This window comes from Dromiciops gliroides, chromosome 1, assembly GCF_019393635.1.
Source record: "Dromiciops gliroides isolate mDroGli1 chromosome 1, mDroGli1.pri, whole genome shotgun sequence".
Lineage (NCBI taxonomy): Eukaryota > Metazoa > Chordata > Mammalia > Microbiotheria > Microbiotheriidae > Dromiciops > Dromiciops gliroides.
This window is the reverse complement of record NC_057861.1, coordinates 741306488-741331959: the sequence shown is the minus strand read 5'-3', so window position 1 is coordinate 741331959 and position 25472 is coordinate 741306488. Positions and strand designations below refer to the sequence as shown.

Sequence of the window (25472 nt, the reverse complement as noted above, 5' to 3'; positions counted from 1 at the left end):
CGGATTAAATGACTGCTTTAGGCATTTCATTTTCACAAGTTTGCTGAAAATGAACTTAGTGTAGGTCAAAGATGTTACCATTAATTATTTTACTACTTTTTGGAGGGGTACATGCCTTCACAGTTAAATGAAAACCTAAGGGTCTCTATTCTAATTGTCTTTTGAAAAAATAAACATTAATTTCTATCTCAAGATACAATGTTCTAATTATTTTAGTCATTTAAGTTTCTAGGGTTTTCAAAGCTTAACCTATAAAAATCTGCTGAATGTTCAACTTTAATCACTGAGAGGGTCATGCTTCCAGCTTCCTTGTGTTATCTGACAATAAAGTCAGTATTAAACTTGACAGCAGATGTTTGGTTTTGAATTTGATTATTTTCATATGTTAATTTATAAAGAATTGTATCACCTTAAGAAACTCAGAAAGCTTGACTAAATGAATGGCATTAGATAATGGGAATCTATTTCTATCTCTTATACTTACTTACAAGACAACTTTGGAAAATTACTTAACCAAGACTTTCATTCTATCATCTATAAAGTGCATATGTTAAGACCTCTTCATATAATTAGCAGAATTCCATGAATATAATTCATATGGTCTCCATGAGAATTAATGGGGTAGAAATCTAAAGAACAAAACAGATGGAACAGGGAAAATAATAGCAGATTACATAAAACTGACAGTTTCCAGAGAGTATAAAGATTGAAGGTTGGAAAAGGCTTTTTGGAGAGAAGAGTATCATTATCATTCTCTACTTCTCTTACTTTATCTTCAAAGTCTTTTTTGTGAACCTCTATGGCCTGAGACCAATTCATATTTTTCTTGGAAGCTTTGGATGTAGGAGTCCTGATGTTGCTATCCTCTTCTGAGGGTGCACCTCAATCTTCCTTGTCACTAATGAAACTTTCTATGGTCCGCACCTTTCTCTGTCTGCATATCTTGCCTATCTTTTACTTGACTCCTTAAAGTGGGACATTGTTTCCAGGCTGCACTGTCCCAAGGTTCAGGGGGTCCCAGGTGGTATGATTTAAGGAGGGGCAGGTTCTTCACTCTCCTGGCCTGTTCCCTGGTCCATAGATAACTCCAGGCCAACTTGCTAATTAACCAGACAACAAAACTTTGTGTGCTGTGGTTGTTAGCCCCAATGATCCTGTGCCCTTCCCCCACCTGGGCCACTGCCACTCAAGGCTGCTTTCTGGTTCCCAGCAGGGGTAAAAAAACCAAGTTTTGCCTTAGCGCCAGCAGAGACCCCTATAATCTCCCCCCTGCCAACTGCTCAGCCCCTCACCAGACTGTGAGCTTAGTTCCAGATGACACTGGCGCTGCAGCTGATTCAGAGGTTCTGGGGTCTCTTTCCCTGGCTCAGCCTGCCTGGGACTGGATCTGTGTCAGCATGACCATGGGGTTGGACTCCACTCTTGTCTCGGCACAGCAGCCCCCTCCTGCTGATGTTCTAAGTCGTCTTTGCCTCTATCATTATCATCAACAAGCATATTGAGCACCTCTTAGGTGCCAGGCCCTGTGCTAAGTGCTGGGGATACAAAGATGGACAAAAACACGGTCCCTGATCACCAGGAGTTCATGGTCTCAAGGGGGAGATAGCCTGCAAACCACTATGTCTAAATAAGACACACAGAGAACAGATGTGAGATAATCTCAGAGGGAAGGCACCAGCAGTGTGGGGAGGGGATTAGGAAAGAAGAAAAGGTTAAGTGTACTGAGAGGGAAGGTCATGAGCAGGAAGCAGAAAGAAGGCCACTGTCACTGGATGCACAGTAGAAGACAGGGATTGGGTGTAAGACTGGAAAGGAAAGAAGGGGTTGCTTTGGGAAGGGAGCATGTACAAGAGAGGGTGGGATGGTACAAGTGACAAGACCTGGCAATGGACAGAACATGTGGGCTAGATGTGGGATGACACCAAGGTGGGAGCCTGAGTAACTGGGAGTGGTATCTTTGACAGGAGAAGGGAAATTTAGAAAAGGGTGGAAGGTAAGATAATCCAGGGTTCTCCAAAGCTTTCCTTGCAGAACTTCAGTGTTGGTCAGTCCTTACAAGTTAGAAGGGCTTTGAGGAGAAGCATAGGAACAGAATCCATGTCTGCCATGCAAAGAGATAAACTAATAGCAAAATAAAAGATCTAGAAAAATAAATCATAAAAAGTAAGATATACAAAATGACTAATATGGTCATGTTTTATATAACTGCACATGTCTAACCTATATCTGATTGCTTACTGCCTCAGGGAGTGGAGAGGGGAGGGAAGGAAGGAGAGATAAAAATTGGAACCGAAAACTATAAATAAAAATGTTTATTACTTTAAAAAAAATAAAAAGAAGTAAGGATGAAGGGGGAATAATCACCAGCACTAAATATTTGTCCAGCTTTCTAGGTTATTATTTAAGGAGCATACCTGAGGATGGTTACAGTAATTATTTCTTGGGGGACACAGTAATTCTTAAAGACCATCATGTCCAGGCTTATGAAACTATAAAATTTTGGAGTGTGAAGAATTAGTTCCTTTCATTAAAAACAACAACAACAATTTAGGATTTGTTTAAAAAGAACATAAACTAATATTGAATAGTGAAATTATATCACTTTTTCCTAAGACAATGTAAAAACATTATCTGTATTCTCAGTTAACATATGTCAACAAGATAAAAACCAAAAAACCAAAACATATTATTTCTCTCTCAAAACTTTACTTTATTAAGAGACTAAAATTAGACCGGTTTATATACTTTGCTGTTAATAGGAAGAGAAAGTTTTCTGATAAGGAAACCCTTTATCAATTCAGGTAATGGTGCAGAAATTCTTCAAAAAAGAGAACTTATTTATCATCAGGAGTAGAGATTATCAACCAATTCTGCTCATATTGTAGGTATCATTTTATAACTTTGAATTTCCCTGATGTAATTTGGGATTTCCTTCCATGATATTTTTGAACACTGATATGTAAATATAAAAGATAAAATGATCCTATCAATTAGTAACTATGAAAAAAACCACCAATGAATAAATTTCTAAAGTCATTTTTAAAAGTTAGGTATTTGATAAACTAAAGCAAAAAAAAGTTTTTAAAAGTATTTTAGAATGCACCTATTTTTAAAATTAAGACTAAAATCCATCCTTTTTAAAAAAAAAAGATATGCTTTATTGATGTTTTTTGTTTCTTATATCACCATAACATCCCAAGTATCCTTCCCCAAGAGCCATTCCATATGATAAATGGCATACATTTAGAGAAGGGAGAAAAAGAGTCACCATAACTGACTGATACACTGAGAATGTCCTTTGTGGACCTCCACAAAGAGAGTTCTTTTATAGCTTTTCATTCAATTTGCACTTGATCTTTATAATTTTGTTACATTCACTTTTGATTTTTTGTTTTTGGAGTTTTGTTCTTTCCATTTACATTGTTGTAGCTACTGTGGATATTTTTTTTCTTGGGTCTGCTCGCTTCACTCTGCATCAGTTCATAGAGATCTTTCCAGGTTTCTCAGCATTCATCACATACATCATTTCTTACATTACAGTAACATTCCATTACATTCATGGACCACAATTGGTTTAGCTATTCCCCAAGAGATGTATATGTGCTTTGCTTATAATTCTTAGTTATGACCAAAAAAAGGCTGCTATATTTTGATATATTTAATTTCTCATAGACCTCATAGATGGCTTCCTTGGGATGTAAGCCCTGCAATGGCATTTCTGATTCAAAGGGTATGAACATTTTAGACACCTTATTTGAAAAATTCCAGATTAATTTTCAAAATAGTTATACCATTCCACAGCTCCATCAATAATGTGTTCTTACAACATTGACTCTTGTCATTTTGGGGTTATTTCTGCCAATGTTTAAGCAGTAAGGTGAAACCTCAGGGTTGTTTTAATTTTAATTTTTCTTATTAGTGGTGTGGAGCATTTTTATGTGATTAGGAATTATTTTCAGTTTTACTTTTGATAAATATTTGTTAATATCTTTTGATCATTTATCAACTAAGAAATGGCTATTAATCATATTATATATATATATATATATATACACACACACATATATAAATGTATATCTTGGATCATAAACTCTTATCAGAGAAATTTGACATAAATATTTTTCCCCATTTGGTAACTTCCCTTCTTATTCTAGATGCATAAAATGTCTGTGTAGAAGCTTTTTAGTTTCAAGTAATCACTTATCTGTTTTATCTTTTATAATTGATCTTATCTCATTTTGTTAAGAATATATCTCCTAACCATACCTGTGAGAAGTATTTGATTTGTTTTTCTTCTAATTTTTTTATAGCATGAGCTTTAATAATAAAGTCACATATATATTTAAAATGTAATGTGGTGTACGCTAATTGGTCTAAGGCTAATTTCTCCCAAACTGCTTTTCAGTTTTCCTTGAAGATTTTATCCAATAGGAATATTATCAAACACAATGTAACAAGAGCTTTCTCATTTCTGAATCTCCCTTATCTAGTCTGTGCACTCATCTATCCTTTATTCTTTAACTGATATGGTTTTCCTGATTACTGCTTCACAATATAGTCTGAGGTCTGGAAATGCTATTCCCCCTTCATCCCTACTTCTTTTTATGATTTGATTTTCTAGACCCTTTATTTTTCCAACTGAATTTTGTCATTAGTTCATCAAATTCAGTAATACATCCTTTTGGTAATCTGACTGCTGTACCATTAAAAGTATACATTAATTTTGGTAGTATGATCATTGTTATTATATTGGCATAGCCTAGCCAAAAATGGTGAATATTCACCAATCTATCTAGGTTGTTCTTCAATTTTTTAAGGAACATTTTGTGACTGTGTATACACAAGTCTCTTGTGTGCTTTGGGAGACTGAGTTCCATATATTTAATGCATTTCAGTTATTTGGAATTGGATTTCCCTTTCTACTATGGCTTCTTGTGTTTTGCTACTATTCTTATGTAGAAATGCTCTTGATTTTGGAAAATTTATTTTGTAACTTAAAACTTTGTTGAAGCTACTAATTATTTCATTTAGTATGTTTGCTTATTTCCTGATGTTTTCTAAGTAAACCATCATATCACCAGCGAATAGGAAAGGTTTTATCTCCTTTTTTACCTATATTTATTCCTTTAATTCCTTTCTTTTGGTTCACTGCTATCGCTAACATTCCCAGAATTATATCAAATAATACTGGGGAAAGTAGAAACCCTTGCTTCACAATTACTACAATAGTTATTAGTATATCCTCATTGACCATGTACAATGTTTGCTTTCACTTTTAGAAAGATGCTTTTGTTTTTGTTTTGTCTTTTTGTTTTTTTTTTGGGGGGGGGTGCAATGGGGGTTAAGTGACTTGCCCGGATCCCCCGGCTAGTAAGTGTCATGTGTCTGAGGCAGGATTTGAACTCGGGTCCTCCTGAATCCAGGGCCAGTGCTTTATCCACTGTGCCACCTAGCTGTCCCCCAGATGCTTTTAATATTAAAAAAGTCCCTCTATGCCTATACAATGTAGGACTTTTAGCATAAAAGGGTGCCATACTTGGTCTAAGACTTTTTTGTGGGGTTCTGGGGAGAGACCATCAAGGTTAAGTGATTTGTCCAGGGTCACACAACTAGTTAAGTGTGGTCAGACTTGAACTCAGGTCCTCTTGACTCTGTAATGATTGGAATAACGCCACCTGCTGGAGACTTAATGTAGAAAAGTTCTGCCATGAAAGGAAGGTCTTTGAGGGCAAGGCCATGCAGCTTTTCTTTGGCATCAGGAAGTGACGTTTGCTGGTGGGAGGAGGAAGGGGGAGCTGGCGCTCTGATTCTGGCTCTTTCCTGGGGACTCTGGTGGAGAGCGGAGCTAGAAATGTGCTCTCCCTTTAATAGATAGATGAATGTAGGCCTTTCTTTCTCTCTTTACCAAATTCTTATTCTCCTTAATAAATGCCTAAAAGTCTAACTCTTGCTAAAGCTTATAATTTATTGGCGACCACTCATTAGATATTTTAGACAGACTAGCTAGAATTTTAGCCCTTAACAACTCCACATAGTGGTGCTCTGTTCACTGTGCCACCTAGCTGCCTTGCCAAAGGCTTTTTCTGCATTTATTGAGATGATTGTGTGGTTTGGGAAGTGTTGGTTTTTAATATGATGAATTTTATTGATTGTCTTCCTAATGTTGAACCATTCTTGCATCACTGGTATAAATATCATTTAGTTATAATGAATGATTTCTTGGATAAATGGCTGTAATCTTGATAGGATATAATGTTTGGTAGGATTTCGCTTAAAATTTTAAAGTCAATGTTCGTTAATCATAATGGCCTAATGTTTTCTTTCCACATTTTATCTTGCCCTCTTTTACGTATCAGGATTATATTTGTCTCATAAAAGGGCTCTGGTGGAGTGTTATCTTTCTGAATTTTTGAGAGTAATTTTGAAATATAGTTAGTAACAGTTCTTTCAAAGTTCGACAGAATTCTCCTGTGAATCCATCAGGCTCAGGAGATTTTTCTTTGGTAGTTCCTTTATATCTAGATTTATTTCCTTTTCTTAGATTGGGTTACTTAACATCTCTATCTCATTTTCTGATAGTTTTGAGTATTTTGTATTTTTTTAGGTATTCCTCTATTTCTTTTGTATTCTCAGGTTTTTTTGTTTTTGTTTTTGTTTTTTAAAGCACACAATGATGTACATGTTCTGATTATTCCCCATTAATTTTTAATATTTCCTCTTTTGTGCTTATTTTAGGTTTATTTGTTCATTTTCTATTTTTAAATGCATATTCAGTTTATTAATCTTCTCTTTTTGTATTTTGTTAATGTTATAATTATAAGGCTGTGATTTTTACCCAGAGAACTGCTTTAGCTGCATCCTAGACATTTTGGTATGGAGTTTTATTATTATAATTTTCTTTTACATAATTATTAATTTTCTATGATTTGTTCTTTGACCCATTCGTTAAAAATTCATTGTTAAGTCTCCATTTGGGTCTTTATTTTTTCGGTGGTTCCTGAAACAATTATTATTTTTATTGTGTTATGGTCTATAAAGGGCATATTAACTATTTCTGCCCTTTTATATTTGTTTGCAATACCTCTGTGCCCTAGTACCTAGTCTGTTTTTGTAAAAGTTCCATGTGGTGATGAGAAATGTTTATTTTTTTACTGTCCATTTAGTTTTTTAACTCTAGTTCCTTCAGAATCTTGTTCAGGTACATATTTTCCATTTAGTTTCTCTTTCTGTTCGATTTATCCAAAACCAAGAGAGGGATATTAAAGTCTCCTGTCACTACTGTGTTACTGTCTTGGTGAAGCTCAGCTGTTTCCTTCATGAATTTGGATAGTAAGGCATTTGGAGAATATAAGTTTATTATTGATATTGGTTTATTCTATATGGTTCCTTTCAGTACAATATCTTTGTTTTTGCTTTGATAGGATGATGGTAACTTCTGCTTTTCTGGATTCAATTGATGTGCAATAATTTTTCCCCCATGTCCTTGGTTTAATTTGGGTTTGTTATTGTTTTGTCTTTGTTTTTTAAATGTGTTTCTTATAAGCAATAGATTGTAGGTTTTTTCTTATCCAATCTGTCACTCTTTTCCATTTTTTTCATTTTAAAAAATCCATTCATATTTGATGTTATGAACTAGGTTTGTATTTTTCCTCCATCTCTAAAATTGTTTCCTTTTTTCATGTGATGATCCCTCCACCCCTTTCCTGCTATAAACAGTATATTATGTTCCTTCAGTTACTTTAATCTTTTTTAAAGGTTGCCTTAATCCCAATAGTTCTCTTCCACTCACTCTTGATCCCCTCTTTTACCTTTTTCCCATTAGTTTTTTAAAAAATGAATTCTTCTTCTTTTTATCTGGTTATATATTTCTTCTCCCTCTTTTCTTCTGAGTATGGCAAGTTTCCTCTTTTTCTCCTCCCTTATTACTAGTCCTGTTTATTAGTGGTTTTTTGAAAATTCACTTTTTTACAACCCTTTCAAAAAAGATTCATTGACCCTCTTCATTGTCCATCTTCTCTTTCTGTTTAAATTCTCATTCTTTGATTCATGGCTCCTATTAATTATCTGATCTCTCTCTTTTCTCTGTATTTTTCATATAATCAAAGTTTCCAAGGCATAAATTAGATGTTTTGCCCTGTAGGAGCTTTCTGCTACTATCTTGGTAGGGTATACCCTGTGAATTCCCCTTTTCCATTGTGCCTTACTGGCAGACCAATGCTTATTATTGCAGGTGTCAAAGAGGGCACTGCCCCCTGGCAGGTACCTTCTCCTCTCCCCACCCCACTGATCTATACCCACTCTTGTAGATTTTTTCTACAGTCTAGAAATCTCCCTCACTCTACGCTCCCCATTCCTCCAGGTGCCAGTTGCCCCAATGGGTTCCAATTCTCCTTGCCCTGGACAAGTCTACTTTTCAGGACTTATCCAGCATACGTTCTCTGTCTCCTTTCACCCATAGGAGCATTCACCAGTAGAACTCCCCTCTCCCCATGTAAGGCCTCCTTCCTTTTCTCCCTTTCCAATCTCTTCCCCCTGCTTCTGACCTACTCCACTTAAGGCACCTTTCTTTCTGAGACCACAGAGGTTACCACCCCCTCACTGTTGGACTGTGAGTTGACCCCAGAACATCACTCACTCCTTTCTAAGCCCCTGCTCCCTTCTCTGCCTTCCATGCACCCTCCCATATTGTAATGTAGCCCCACAAAAGATAAGGGGATTCCAGATTCTGTCTACAATGTTGCTGGTCCACTTTTTCACTGTTTCCTCTACCAGACTTCTGCTTTTACCCGTTTCCTTGTGTACAATTGGAAAGAAATCTCTTACTAGTCTTCTGTTATGGAACTGAAAATTGATGCCCCACTTTATTTTGTATTATTTTATTAAGGCTTAATCACTATGTATTAATAGTCAAGTTGCTATGTATTACTTTCCCTTAGTGTGTGAATTTGAACTTTCTCTGAACTCCTTAAATCTGAGGCTGTTAATCCCCTATTTTACAACAGGAGCCAAACTCTGTGCACTATGTTCTCCTTCTCAGGAGTTTCCAGACTTAATTACCTCACCTACATTTTAATATTAGAATTTGCTAACACGCAGACCACAAGCGTCCTGTTCTCCCTCAGACATTGCCAACCATGGGACTTTCTAGAGAATGCTAGGCCAACTGGTGATAAACTGACATAAATTGCAGTTAAGTGACCTTACCACTGACCAATAAAAAAATGAGATACTCCTCTGTTGCATCAAATTGATGTCACTCTCCATTTTCCTCCATACAGCTACGAAAGAAATGCCTTAATTATCAAAAGCATGCTTGGCTATTGAGCCTTGGGTCCCATGTATTAGCAACTGCTAGCCTTACTAATTAATTGATCCTGCTTGGATTTTTTAAAATCTCAATTTCTCTTGATTGCATATTTCTATCATGACACTCATGACTTTGTTTCCATCCCTGGCTACATTTATTAAAATCTGCCTTCATTTCTATCACTTGAGGGGTTTAAGAAGCAAATTATTTCTTTAGTTCTGTTTAGCTTTCTAATTAATGCTTCAAAATTCTTTTTATTATTGAATGTCCATAGTTTGTCCTATAGTTAGGCTCAGATTTGTACAATAGGTCACCCTGGTCTGCATTCTACATTGCAGTGCTATTGCTCTTTGGAACACATTCCACTCCCATCTCCTTTTTCTAGTGGGTGTGCATTATTCAACTATCTCTTTTTTTGAAGCTCTTTTTCCTGATGGCTTGCAGAAATTATTTCTGAATTGAAATGTTAAATTTAACCACTTGGTATCTTAGAGTTTTTTTAACCAGGGGATTTTTGTTTATGTTTTTTCCCCCCTGGAGGTAACCTCTGAATTCCTTGAATTGGAATTTATTTTTTATGTCCAGAACTTCTGGAGAGTTCTCTTCTGTTATCTCCTTCATTATGGCTGGAAGAGTTTTTGTCCTGTCATGTTCTTCTGGGAGTTCTAAGATCCTTAGGTTGTCTCTACATATCCTGCCTTGAGATCTACATATTTTGCTTCTGTCTGTCTTTTGCTTCTCTTCTTCCAGGTTGTCTTTCACTTTTGTGTGTTTGCATTACCAATCTATTATTTGCTCTTTTGTTCCTTGGGTGAGGTTTGCCATTGCAGATTCAAGTTTTTTTATTCTGCTCATTGTTTTTGCTTTGTAGGACATACACTCTGATCATATAATTAACATTTCTCTTTTAAACCACCTGAGAACAGTATATTGTGGTTTCATGTTCTCAATTTCATCGGCATCTTCTCTCTTGTCAACTGTTGGATCATTTTCTTTCATTTTGTAGTTTTATTCATAGATGGATAAATTTGTTTACCAGATCTGAAGGCCATATTTCTTTTGGCTGTTATTATTTTCTATTGATTTATCTGTTTATGTTCAGGGTCTTTAAGATTTCTTCTTCCTGGAATCTTTGGTACTTTCAGTCTTCCCCCCTTTATTTTCCTTATTATTTAGCTCTGAACACCGCCCCTCTGATTATAGTTTCCTTGACGACTGGATCTCAAAGCATCTTGGCATCTTCCTAACACTTGATGACTCACAGTTTACCAGCCTAGGTCTCTGCCCCAAATGATTTTTAGGTGATCAGAACTGGCCCACACTGGATGCTCAGGCTTGTGGGAGTGCTGTACATGATGGTGACCTGTCCCAGTCCCCATGTTCCTTCGTCCTCTGGCCTGGCATCTACATTTCAGAGCGTGCTTTCCGTGGGGCTACTGGCACGTCAGACCTTGGAAACATCAGTGCTTCCAGGCTTCACACACCAGCAGGCTTTTGTTCCTGAAAGGCTTTGGCCAAGCTGGCTGCCAAGGCCTGAGGACACTCCCACAGCCTGCAGACTCAAGTCTCTATGGCACTGGAAAGAAGGAGGAATGACCAGAGGGTAGAGGCGGGTTTGGATGTAAGGCTGTACCATGGCCTTGGATCTGCTGGTGCAGCCTTGCTGCCAGCATTGTGGGAAGTCAGATGGGGGTGCTGAGTTCCTGAGTTTTGCCTTTTTTTAACCTTCTTTTGAATTTCAGGTATCCTGGACCATGGCAATAGATGGAATCGTTTGGTCTTTCATGCATAATTTCTCTTTTGGAGAAGTATGGCAGGTTGTGGGGATCTGAGAAAACGTCCAGTTTGCTCATGTGACCCAGAAGTCTGTCATAATCTATTCTTTCCACAGTTGCTGACACCTTTTCCATAACAGACTTTTTTAGTTCTAATTTAGAGCTAGCCTTAAACTCCATTTTCACATTTATGTGAGAAGAAAAGCCCAGGGGGATCATGGATTAGGTGTTTTCTAAATGCTCGTTAGACTGGATTCTAAGAGAACCCGCTATATTTCATATAAGTTAATGAGAAAACTGTTCAAAATGCAAGGGAAGTAGAAGTCCTCACTTTCAATAGCTGTGAAATGGGGCACCCAACAGGTGTGTTGCTGATTTTATTCATGACTCGATGACAGGGCTGAATGATAGCTAGAAATGGATCTGAAATCAGTTACTGCTTGTTGCAGTGTTAGGGACCCAAACTCCTCTCATCTCTTTTTTTCGATTCTACTTCACAGGCCGAGTTGCTGTTCTTTCTCTGGGCCTCCTCTAAACAAGGGACCAATGAGGATCTTGTCAATGTGAGAGAGAGAGAAGGAAGGGGACATCCCGGTTCTAGAGGGAAACAATGTTTCCCCTTAAGGTTGTATCATCTTAGCAGAACCACAGAGAGAGAAGGCAAAAGAAACCCCCTCAAAAAACCGCGCATGCTGCTGCCCAGGAACAAAGATGCCCATTCAAACTACTTTCTAACATTTCACGAAATTACTATTGGTGTTCAGTGGACCAGTGCATCCTGTCATCAGTGAGTCCACTATTCAATGCAAATAGTCATCATCAGCTTCTCTTCTAGTTCTCTACTTACTAAGAGAACTCAGCTCTCACAAAGTAGGGAGACAGAAGGAAAAGAGTTTTCAGTTTTTTAAAAAATAAAAGCATTTTATCATTTAAGAGTTTTCACTTTTAACAATACTGTATACATCATGCCTCACTAGAAATAAAACGACTTTTAAAATAGAAAGGAGCGTGTTTAGAATTTGTTTGTTCTCTATCAAGTTATCCGGCACTCACGCAAATGCAGGAAAGCTCTAGGCCCGTGGGAGACTGAAAAAACACAAGCAGCTTTCTTTGAAAACAAGGTGCTGTTGCCCGCTGCCCTGAGGTTTCTACAGGCATGGACTGAGAAGGGGAGGGTCTGGATGTGGGATTTCATTGGTCTAGAGACCTCCCTGGGGAGGAAGCTCCCTCTCCCAGTGCAGGCGGACTGCAGAGAGCACCTAAAGGTTTTGTGACGTGCTCTGTCAGAGGCAGGACTTAACCCAGGTCTTCTTGGCTTCAAGGCCAGCTTTCTGCCAACCACTCTCCACTGCCTCCCCGCACTTAGGCATCAGTCATGAGAGGAGACATTCATTCCATCATGAAGTTCAATCATTGTAGGGGGCCAAGCTTTTCGGACACGCAAAAACAAATTGTTTGAAATTAAGAAAAAATATTTCCTGGGTTTTCCATGATTAAAACACCTTACTGTTATTGTAACTCCTATTTATCCACAGCTTTGAGGTCTATAGAGCAGGTATCTTATAGCATCCAATGAAAGAGGTAGTCCATGTTCCTTCCATCCCTATTTCATACATGATTAAACTGAGACCAGGAGAACTGAAGAGACTCCCTACAGTCAGCTAGTGCAATGGCACTAGGCCTCAGGATGGCAGGCTGGGGCTGAAGGAGGTCTCCTAGGTCATTGGAGGACGAAAGTGAGGCTGGGAAGTACTTTAGCCAAGGTCCCAAAGGAAGGAAGTGGAAAGGTGGGCCTCTTCCCTGTGCAGTGATGGTAACCTGTGACCTCTCTGGCATCATGTGCCGCTGTCTTTCAAATCAAATCTTCCTACCACCAGTGTAACAATTACTCACTGCATGACAATTACTCATCAAGTAAAGAGGGAAAAAAGGTGTAAACGTCAGAACACTGTATGTGGCAAAAGGCATTCGAAGTTAGAGCAGATGCTCACGCAGCCCTGAGCGCGCATACCAAAGGGATGGAATCTTTGGAACCATCACCATGCTGCATGGATAGGAATGAGGACAGCTACAAGAAGGCTTCTTGAGACACAGGTGACATGCTGTCTGCATCATTCTTCGTTCTTCTCTCTATATATGACCCAAACAGGATGTTACTATTCATTGGGATACCATGTTCACAACCCTGCACAGATAGTCTAATGCCCACCCAGGAAAGGCTAGGATAAATTCTGGGAAAGTTTTCATTTAGATGGAAAATTGAATTAATGGGGCAGGTATCAATCAGATGTCCTCTTAATCAATGCATAATATGTCCTTGAACTTTAAAGTAAGAAATACTGAATGTAGGGCAGCATTTTTACTTAAATAAAGAGTTGTTAAAATATTGCACTAGAAATTGAAAACACTAAAAATCTGAATTTTATCTAACTGCATTTGAACAAATATTTGTTACTGAAATCATCATTAGATACAAAAAGAGAAATAGATTATAAAAGAAGGCCTTTTTAATTTCAGTTTGTGGCAATTTTTAGGAGGCACTTAAATGCCTGTTGATTGGCTGACTGATACAAACACCAAAAATGTTTATTAAGTCCCGATGGTTTCCATTCGAGTCTATCCTAGGGACTCCAGAGGGAGTTACAATGGGAGGCCCAAGCCCAGGCTTGATGTCAGGAGAGCCTGAGGGTTAAAATCCTGCAGCTGAGACTTACTCGTTATAGAAATGCTGGACACGTCTCTTCACCTCTCTGAGGCCCAGGAAGAACAACACCTAGAGCAACACCCCAGGGCTGGTGTAAGACTCAAAGGAGATTATGAATGTCTGCAACATGCTTTCCAAACTTCCATCTTCTCTATGAATGTCAAGTACTAGGATATAGCCTTTTGGACTCATCTCGGATATTATATTGGCCTATTCTGTGTTAGTCCTCACCTGGATCATCTGTCGTAGACTGTCTCATTTGTTGTCCCAGAAACAATCCTCTAAGGTTAGTCGTTGCTACAGTCCTTGTCATCCTCAGCTCCTAGGATGGTTTCCAAGACTTGTCTAATCCCACAAAGTCATGTAAACACCCAATAAGCTTTAAATGGAGGCTGGCAACCACGCCCACTACTGGCTACTGCTCACCAACTTACGGTCTAAGACGGTTAAGGCAGATGAAGACTAAGATGTCAAAAACCTGCTAAGACATGGTCATAACAGGCCATGAGAGTGTCCTTTGAGCTCTGCAATGGACTTTACAAATAGTCATCCCTGTTAAATCTCACAACAGCCCTGTAAGGCAGGCACTCCCGACAGGGAACCAGGTACACAGCTGACTGCACCTGGGCTTCTCCACTCCAAGCCATGCTGTCTCCGTAGGGAACTGACCGCACAGATACGTTCGAGCAGCTTCCCCCCTTCCATTACTGATCTTCCCACTCTACTGCTCCAGGCCCATCTGAGCAGCCTTCTGCTTACCATCCTTACCAGTGAGACTCCTGGTCATGCTGCTTCTTTATACAGCTCTCACTGGTCTCAGATTCAAACCCTCCTATTCTCAGAGCCACCTTCACATGACTATGGCAGCCTCCCGAGGTTCCTTACCACCAGGCCCAATCCCTTCTGATCCAATGTGGTCACTGCTACCCGAGTGATCTTGTTCAACTTTCAGCATGTTGCTGAATCACTTTGGGACCTAGAATGACATTAAAGGCCCTCCAGCCAATAGTCTCCCCTTGACTACCTAGGTGGAGAGGACACTGAACCCTCTCCTTCTTGTGCAACAGGCCAAAGATTAGAAGAGATGTTCCAGCACAGATAGCCAGTAATGGAGCACTCTAAGCCCCTATTAAGAAATGGACAGACAAGTCAATGAGAGAAAAAGGATAATAGTGGGGACACAGTACCAGAGGCAAAAGGAAAAAAACGGTCAAAGCCAAACATATTTAACAAGTTCCAAGACAGGAGGTAGCAGGAGGCAAAAGCTCCTCATAGTAGGCTAGTGTCAAATAACAGATAAAATGTGGAGCTAGATAAAGAACAGGGGTTCAAATGATCACCCCCAAGAATTTCCCAAACACAACATTCTAGCAGACGGTCTATAACTAAAATTAGCCTTGGGAGGTGGGGCCAGGCAAGATAGGCTGCTTCTAATGGCTCCTCATTGCAGACCCTCTAGCCCAGGACGTGCGGCTTCTCCTAGCTGCATGACTGGTACAAACCATGCTTCTGGCTAGTCTTCTGCTTACGATACTGTTCTGGTACAATGCCTCTCCCACTGCCGTCCTCTACAGCCCTTTCTTCTACCTTTCTATTTTTCTTTATGTACTTGTAACATGGTACACACTTCTGCCTGATGTTAGCATTGTTCTTTCATGGTTTCACACAGGTATCTCTCATCTCTCTTTCCAAATATGTAGATTCTAGAATAGGAAGCTGTCCTGTTTTTTCCTCTACCCCAAAGTAACTATTATAGCACTGAAAACATAGCAGATATTTAATGAATATCCATGGATTTAACAAAAGCCTCAGATGCGCCACCAGATAAGTGAGATGCTGAGTTGTCTTCCTCAAAAGAGCTAAGGGAAAAGGCCAAGAATCAGAAAAAAAAACATAAGGGGGAAAAAGCAGCCTGGAAGCTTCTGGTGAGGAGTTTTAAAGCTAACGATAAGGATATGACACCAGGTTTATAGACCGACAGTAAACAGGCTTGTCATAAAAACACTGAATGCTTTATTTAGGGTTTGCTTTTAGCTTATATTATTTTCTCAATTTCAAAACTTCATAAATGCAAAAATCTATTAACCCTGCTTAAGTGAAAAGGAAGCACAAAATCTAATTTCCTCTACTTTTATTAGTTGGTTAGCAAACAACTTAATATTTCATTTTTTCACTTCAATTATAAAACAAAATTTAAAAGCCAAGTGTTTCATTTACTTTAAATAAGTGACTGCATCCCTAGTCTGGGTTCCTAAAAATATACCTGGTTCTGTTGATGTTAAAGGCTGACCTCCAAATTTCATTTCTGTTTGGCGAAGCTTTGTCATATTTAGCAGCTGGGTAACTTGAGGTACATCTGTAGTTAACTGGCAGCTTCGAGGAATGATATCTGTAGGCTCATCTGCTGTAAAGGGAGCACCATATATATCTGGAAATAAAGAAAAAATTCATTTTACAATGATGAAATCACTGATAAACATGGATGTATAGATCTCTAGATCTATAAATATGTCTATCTCTGTCTCTCTCTCTTTGCATATTTATCTCTGTCTTTCTCTCTGACTCTGAGTCTGCCTCTCTCTAGCATAGTTACTACAAGAAGGTAAAGTGACTTGCCTATTATGTACTACAAAGTCACAAGTGGGTTCTGAACACTGAGGGAAAACAAAAGTCAATGTAACTTGGGCAGCTAGGTGGCGCAGTGGATAAAGCACCAGCCCTGGATTCAGGAGGACCTGAGTTCAAATCCAGCCTCAGACACTTGACACTTACTAGCTGTGTGACCCTGGGCAAGTCACTTAACCCTCATTGCCCCGTAAAAAACAAACACCCCCCCCCAAAAAAAAGAAAAACACAAAACCCATGATCTTCAAGAAGTACTTCACAATTCTTTTTAATTCTAGTGCCTCCCCTCTCTTAATCACTTCCTACTTATGCTAGGTGGTGCAGTGGATAAAATTCTAGGCTTACAGTTGGGAAAATTCATCTTTGAGTTCAAATCCAGTCTCAGAATTTACTAGCTGTGTGACCCCGGGTAAGTCACTTACCCCTCAGTGCCCCGCGGTTGCGCTGGATGGTGTCTGACGTCCCTTCCAGTTCTAAGCTTAGGGTCTTGCCAAGAGGAATAAGTGATGAGAAGTCAATTAATGTTTCAAGTTTCATAATGCAGCCAGATGATGGCGGTTTTCTATTTATAAAATTTTCTAATCTCAGTAAGGACAATTAATGTTTTTTCTTTAATAATACATTATGAAATCTCTAATGGTAGCGGGGGGGCCATCCCTCTACCAACACAGATCTCTAGTCCCATATTCCTTAGCAGACAATTTTTTTTTTTTAGCAGACTGTCTTTGAAGGAGAAGGAAAAATAAGCATCACATGTCAGACATTGCGCTAAGCGCTTTACAAATATGATCTCATTTGATCATCACAACAACCCTGGGAGGTAGATGCTATTATTATTATCCTGATGTTACATTTGAGGAAAACAAGGCACCATGACAGTGGTTACATGACTTTCCCAGGATCACACAGCTAGTAAGAGAGTTTTTGTGGTTAAAAAAAAATTATCAGTCCCAAGTCAACCAGTTTATGAACCTTTCTCAACTAAGCAATCTGGGCTCTTAGACAACATTGGTGCCATGGATGAAGCTTCTCAGGCTTGGCTGCGGATGCTGAAAGATTTGCTCTACTGGCATAACCCTTAGGAACTCCTAGGTCACCTCTATGCCCCAGTGAGGCATCTGTGTAGTGTCTGTAGATAGGAAAATTAATTACTTTAGTATAAAACAGCCAAACTTCCTAGCTGTCCAGACCAGGGCTTCTTAAACTTTTTTCTACTTGCGACCCCCTTTCACCCAAGAAACCTTTATCCAACCCAGGGTATATAGTATATAGTATATAAAATAGGTATGCAAAACCTTTTACTATTGCCACATTTTTCATGACCTCCACATTCAGTTATACAACCCCATATGGGGTTCACAATTCACAGTTTAAGAAGCTAGGGTCTAGGCTATATACTGACAGGCTCCCAAATAAAGACAATGCAATAGACTGACAAAGAGTTTCTAACTAACCTCATTTCAACATTCATTAAGCATCTTGTAGGTGGCATGGCACCCTCACTATGACTAAAAGCTATTGTTTATCCACTGACTGAGCTTTACCAACTGCTTTCCATGCAGAATTTGCAAGGATGTTATTTCTACTTCACAGAAGAGGGGTCCTGAGTCACGCAGTCACACCAGCACCAGGGGAGCACTTCAGAAGGGAAGTCTGTCTGTTTGTCTGTCTGTGCCTCTTGTGTGAGCCAGTCCAAGACTCTTCCTGCCATACCATTCTATCTCTTTAGTTTGCCATAAAAAATGGCAAAGCATCAACATCATCAAATCAGTGGGCAAATGAACTCTGTCAAAGTAGAAAACATTTGGCAAAAACACTAAACCAATTCCCTACTGAAGTTATAAATGCCCTTTGATGAAGAATATATTCCATCTCAATTCCTACATAGCTAGCAAATTCAGATTTCACTTTAGAAGAGGAATGATATTCTGGAGGTTATACATATAAGGGCATCACAGAAAAAGGAATGAATTCTTTTTATTCCTTAAAAAAGGAATCACGGAAACTCAGGTGTCTTTAAGACTGCTCTCATAGTATATGCTAAAAGAACAGACCTGAACAGCCCAAATCACCTAAGATTTTAAATGTCCCCATTCCAGATGTTGTCAAAAAACCCCAAACAAGCTTGTGAAATACTGTCACTGAGCTGACAAATATCCACCAGCTTCTGACACGGGCACAAAGTAGAGCAAATTTCAGGCCTCCAAGTCTCAGACCCACAACCTGGTGAACAGCACAAATCCCAAGTCAGACCAAAAGGATCCAACTGTGTTCTTTTTAGCATCCCTTTTTGTTTCCACCTTTAATGTTTCTCTTGTACACAGAGATGTCTCATGGAATGGAAGGATCAATCTGGCTGGGGCTAAGTGGGGAGAGTAAAGATAAAAGGAAGAATCAAAGACAACAAAGTCCAGCTGACAATATTTCCAAAACTTAAAAATCTCAAAATTTCTCCCAGAGTTAAGGAGTATATTTGAAGGTTGTGTAAACCTTGGACTAGAATGACCTGAGAGACAGGTTTAGATCTGAGAAAATTCATGGAGAGCCTTTAGTTTAACCAACTCATTTTTGTTATTGTTCAGTTGCGTTGGACTCTTCTGGAACCTGTGGGCCATCGCACAGCACTACTGTCTATGAGGTTTTTTTGGCAAAGATACTGGAGTGGTTTGTCATTTTCTTTTCCGGCTCATTTTATAGATGAGGAAATTGAGGAAACAGGGTTAAGTGACTTGCCCAAGGTCACATAGCTGGTAAGTTTCGGAGGCAAATTTGAACTCAGGTCTTCCTGACTCCAGTGCTGGTGCTCTATCCACCGAGCTACCTAGCTGCCTCACTGTACAGAGGTGTAATTACAGAGGAAAATGGGGGGCAGAGGTTAAATGGCTCCTTCCTTCCTTCTCTCTCTCTTTTTTTTTTAGTGAGGCAATTGGGGCCAAGTGACTTGCCCAGGGTCACACAGCTAGTAAGTGTTAAGTGTCTGAGGCTGGATTTGAACTCAGGTCCTCCTGACTCCAGGGCCAGTGCTCTATCCACTGCGCCACCTAGCTGCCCCTCCTTCCTTCGCAAAAAAAAAAAAAAAAAAAAAAAGAGGAAATAAAAAAGGGCTCTGTAAGTGATAGAATATAAAACCAAAACCTGAAACTCCTTGACTGGTCACTTTTCTGACTACTGGTGAGCAGGATGATTTACCTAACTAAATGGAAGGGAACCAGGTTCCATTCTCATCTTGAGCACAATCTTCAAGGCCACTAAGTCATTTTTTTGATTATTTACTGTCTATCCTAACAATTAAAGCTGTTGCAATTCATCCTGAGGTGGCAGAAATCCTATATGTAAATAGAATAACTTGAGAGAAGTCCAAACTAAATGTCACTGTCAATTCTTCGATTTTTTCATTAGCTGGTGGGGCCTTCATTCAGCTGTCATCATCTAGAAAACACTACATAAAGAATTCAGCCATGACAATTTTCTCCCTAAATCACAAGTAACCAATCAAGGCAGGAATGCTATGTGGCTGCAGTGTGTGTTCTGTCAAGCAGACACCATCTCCTGGAAGGAAAAAGGATTATTTGTTCAGATGATCTGGACAATGGGCTATACTTTCTAGAGCCAAATGTGAACTGTGCTAGCTAGAAACCCCAGGGGATAGCATAGGCTAGAACAGAGAACAGCAGAACAGTACACAAAGGATCAGGTAGCAAACAAAAAGGATCCTCAAGGCCTTTACCATCAGAAGAAGGAAGTCCTATCATTAGATCATGAATGATTTCATATACACTTGCTGCTTTCTTCTGCCCCAAATACATAATCAAATGGGACATTTCACAATTTCTTAGTGCCTTTGAAGAGGATCATAAATAGCTTTAAAACATCTCATCAGTCATAATAAATTCAATCAGAACATTTTCTCTGTTAATATCCTATTTTGATGCTTTATCCTGATAGTTAGGGAACAAAGGGATCCTCCAAAGAAAGGGAGGAGTCCTACCAGGTTCTACCAAGCACGAAAGGCTTTGAGGAGCAGCCTGGCACCAGTGTCCAGCTGATGGCCAAGTACCAACTTAAGTAAGTATAGAATAGCCTATCGCCAAGAGGCTGGCCACCAATGAATGATGTTTTGGGTCCCAGCAACAAATAAAAAAAGAATCTAGGCTATGGAGGGGTCAAAACTGAATCAGTAAAATTGATGAAATCATGATCATGGGGTCAAAGGCCTTCTGAGAGCTTAGAAAGCATCTAGTTTAACTCCTCATTTTAGAGATGATGAATCAGGGGCAGCTCGGTGGTACAGTGGACAGAGCACCGGCCCTGGAGTCAGGAGGACCTGAGTTCAATTCCGGCCTGGGCAAGTCACTTAACCCCAATTGCCTCACCAAAAAAAAAAAAAAGAGAGAGAGATGATGAATCTGAGGTCCCCCCAGACCTTAAATGACTTGCCTAAGATCACACAAGTAGTAAATCACAGAGTCAGACTTTGAATACAGATCCTTGATTCTAAACCCAACGTTCCCGCCAATGCACTGTATCATTTAAAGACCAATAGTAGTTAGAATCAGTATTGTCACTCTTATTTATGTGATAAATTCTTCATTTCTCATGTCTATGAAATGTTTATTAAGTACCAATTATTCCATACAGTTTTACCCTAGAGACACTAGAGGGAAAGTGATGGGGAGGCAACCTGGGATGTGGGAAAGAATGCCCGGAGTCACCGCTATCCTAACTCTAGAATCCTGGGCAAGTACTTGTAGTACTTTCCTGGGTAGCTGCTGTGGGGATCAACTGAGAGCAGGACCATCAAGGGTCTGGCAAACCTGACAGGCCTGTTATGACATCAGCTATTATCTGCTATTATGACCCCTATTTCCTCTGGAGGCTCCACAGTCCCCTCCCCGGGAGTTTGTGGAGAGCAGTGCCCACTAAGAATCCGTATCATTTCTCATGATTAAAGGCGCTGAAGCAGAACAGGTGAGAGTGTGTGGGTCCTAGATGCTAAGGCAAACTGAATGAGTGCATTGTCTTCATGCACTTTCCTCTGAAGCAACTTTGGAGGAAAACTGACCCCTAATTCGCTCCTATTTTAGCATGATTAGACAATAATTCCTAGGTTCTCTCTCAAACGATTTCCTAAAAATGTTTATGAAGACGTTCAAAATATTAGAACAGCTGCTAATAAAAAGAAAGATCCCTCATCTATCACACACACACTCACCTGCCATGAAACGCTTTAGTTATGTATGGGAAGAAATCAAGGGGACCCCGGCAGGGATGTGCCTTAGCCTTCCTGTAGTAACACCGCCCCTCCCTAACTAGAGAACAACCCCCTAAGGAGGAACCTTCTGGCTGGTCATCTACCCAAACACACCATCTCTGTCCGCAGTGTCTCGAGGCTTGGACTTCAGAGTGAAGATCTTTCGGAGCTTGCAGTTTGCAGAGACAATGATTCCATCCAAGGACTGGAATACGGCTCCCTTGAAAATGTCACTGGTGAAGGCGACCAGGTCAATGCACAGATTGCACCACTGAAACAGAGGCCAGACACAGAGATGTTATTAGTTACAGAGGCACTGGAGACAATGACAAATGGAGAGTGAAGAAAATGGAACAGAAGCAATTACTGAGATACTTCAAACAACCGAAAATCCCCCACCTTCTCCCCAGATCATTGCGGCCAAGATGATGACCTAAGTAATCCCTCCATTCTCTTCATGTTTCTGTGGGAAACGAAGCCTCGATAATCGTAAACCCCAACTACAAACTGGTCGTCCGTGAACACACTGCCTTCGTCATGCTTAGCCTCAACACGCTGGGAAATAAAGTTGGATACAGAGATATGGAGCTGCTGGGAAGCTATTTACAGACACGTTTGACCACTTGCATATTGAAAGTGATGGGTATATAGTTAAATAATCTTGCCAAGGACATAGTTGGAGCAGTTATTCATTAGTAACCACATAAAAATACAAGTACTAGAGTAGAATTGGACTTTTAATTCTGATCAAAAATGGATATTTGTGATCAGATAACCAAGGGATAGATTTTTTTTTTAATTCCTTGTAAAGGCGCTTAGAATTGGCCAGCTGGTAAGTCTCAAAGCTAAATGCTCCACATTCAATAATCACAAAAATAGCTCCTTAAACAAAGTCTCCAAATGGCTGACTGTGTGGAGGAAAAGGAGAAAATGATCCTTCACCTAGAACATTAAGAACCCTCAGGACTGGGGCAGCTAGATGGCACAGAGGATAGAGCACCGGCCCTGGAGTCAGGAGTACCTGAGTTCAAATCTGGCCTCAGACACTTAACACTTACTAGCTGTGTGACCCTAGGCAAGTCACTTAACCCCAATTGCCTCACTAAAAAAAAAAAAAAAAAAAGAACCCTCAGGACTTAGGAGGCCCAGTGTCTGGGTGTGGGCTATATAAAAGTATATTTAAAATTTAAAGATTTTAACTGCATGTCAATACCTTTTTTAAAAAATGAAAATGGGACAAAAGCACAAATTATATTAATATACTAATTTATCACAGTTTAAAACTATTATTCTACAAAGCAAAATTGCAATGTTTCTATTTATAAACATTACATACAGAAGTTGAGGCTGTTGCTACCCTGAAAACATAAGTCAATTCTTAATTTTCTGATTATCTGAGTAATGTGGTGTAGTGGGAATGTATGAGTTCTGAAGTCAGAAATTCTGGGTTCAAGTTCTGCCTCTCCTAGTTACTCAGTGTCTACCTGGGCAAGGCCCTTACCCTCCCTAAGCTTCCGTTTCTTAACCTTTAAAACAGTCATACTAAATATCTGCACCCATGGAACAGGATTAAAGCTCCAGGTGACGGTTTTCAGAGTTGGGACAAGTGTAGGCCCTGAGCCTTATGGGGCACACAGTGGAGTTTAAATGGACCAAAGGCAATGGACGAGCACTTAGAATGTACCTTTGCCGGGAGCTTATGTTACAGGCACTCAAGGCGTCTGAAATACATTATGCATTAGATCTTTGCCTAAGGAGGGAGAACAGACAAAAGGCAATGAATGGGGCAGAAGGCTGGGGATGAAAATATTCTTCCATCTCTCCTTGTCATCCATACCGGGTGCCTCTACTTTCTCTTCTCCCACTCTTTCTGTTCTCAGCAATCTGGCTTCCAAAGGCATTCCTCAACTGAAATTGCTCTGTCAAGGTGAGGCCTTCATTGCCAACTCTAATGACCTTTTTTCTCCATTCTCACCCTTGACCTCTCAGCAGCCTCTCTGACACCATCAATCACGCTCTTCTTAATGTTCTCTCCTATTCTGGGTTTCATGACACCGCTCTCCTGCTGCTTCTCCTACCTGTTGGAGGGTTTCTTTTCAGTTTCTTTTGCTGGATCATCACACGGCATCTTTCATGGCATGCTCATTAATTGTGAGTGTATCCAGGGCTCTGCACTGGGCCCTCTTCTATTCTCTTCTCTCTCTACACTCAATCACTTGATGACCTCATCAGCAACCATGGGTTCGATTATTACCTCTATGCAGATGACTCCCTTTTATATATACAGAGATATCTATGGCTATCTAGTCCTGCTCTCTGAGCTCCATTCCTGCATCATCATCAACTACTCAAAAAATATTTAGATGGCATGTATTAAGATGGCATGTAAACATCTTAAACACATCTCCTTTCTACTCATCCAGGTTTGAATCCCTGGTGTTATCCTGGAGTCCTCGTACTCACCTCTTATCAGCTGCAAATGCTCCAAAACATCTCTGGCCCGTGTCCCCCCTCTCCACTCCCACAGCGAGCCCCCCTGCCCCCAGCCGGGGTAGGCCCTCCTCAGCTCTCCACTGGAGGACTGCCTCAGCTTCCTCATGGACCCCTTTGCCTGGGACCTCTTTGCCCTCTTTTACTCAGTCGCCAAGGATTTCCCTGAATGAAGGTTTTAATACATCCCCTCTCTCTGGTCAGTAAACTCCAGTGGCTCTTTACAGATTCCATTTCGCACCTGAAGCTCTTCACCTGGCTAGTCTCTTACTTCCTCTTCAGTCTCCTTACACTCTACCCCCTCCAGTCGCTCAGAATAAAGACTTACTACTCTTAAACTGTCTCCCATCTTCTGTGGTTTGGCACCTACCGGCCCTCATGCCTACAATGTTCTCCCTCCTCCCTTCCCACCACTTGGGAGTACTTGGTTTCCTTTCAGAATTGGCTCAAGTGCCACCTTCTGTAGGAAGTCAGTCCTGCTGGTCCCACCGACCAGGATTACCTGGTGTCTATGGTTTACTTGGTGTGTTGCAGGGCTCGCTGAGTACCTACTGTGTGCCTGACCCACAGTAAGTACTGAATAAACTTACTGATCTGCAACTGTTTGAGGTCAGTGTTTAATGTTATATAGATCCTGATGTAGGTTCACCCAGAGCGGCATGCTGGAACCACCCTTGGGTGCCATTTTCCATGGCAAAGGAAGGACCAATGGAAGCGTGTGACACAGGGTATGTGGGTATACCCAGACACCCTTCTAGGCATGACTATAAGTCCTTGATGAACAATATTGACCTGTGTTTGGAGCATGTGATAATCCATTATCTGAGTAGACCAAATCAATCAGCTAGTCAACAAACATTTATTAAACTCCTACTAAACTTTGGGAATTGTTTAAATGCTGGGGTTATAAAGACAAAAATGAAACAGTCTCTGCATTCAAGCAACTTCTGTTCTATTTGGGGATATAACATTTACAACACGTACATGTCCAATCATAAATGTCTATAAAAATGCAAAAAAGGCCCTCAAGGAGGTCATATTCCATTGGGGTATACAATATAACATTCATAAGCATATACAAAGCATGTTTTTGTTTTTGTTTCAGACTGAGCCAGTGATTTTTAGCTGGCTAGGGAACTCATGGGGACCAATGTCCTCTCCCAGCCTCAACTCTCCAATTTACAGGTTTAAAGGGCTTCTTGGGGGCTTGCCCAGGGTCAAGGTAGGACTAGAAGCCAGGTCATTGTGATTCCAAGGTCAGCTCTCTTGACTACTGAGGCTGGAGGATCGCTTGAGCCCAGGAGTTCTGGGCTGCCGTGT

The 25472-nt window shown here is 40.0% G+C and overlaps 1 protein-coding gene across 4 annotated transcripts in view; it reads right to left on the bottom strand.

The window, feature by feature from the left end:
• Positions 1–25472, bottom strand: part of CFAP20DC (CFAP20 domain containing) — a 201402-nt gene that overhangs the window by 111700 nt on the left and 64230 nt on the right. For all 4 annotated transcript variants that reach the window (XM_043979859.1, XM_043979861.1, XM_043979860.1 and 1 more), the window contains exons 6-7: positions 21777–21933; positions 16050–16214 (exon numbers count right to left, since the gene is read on the bottom strand). In XM_043979859.1, the coding sequence (XP_043835794.1) occupies positions 16050–16214; positions 21777–21933 (322 nt within the window). The remainder of the gene's footprint in view (positions 1–16049; positions 16215–21776; positions 21934–25472) is intronic.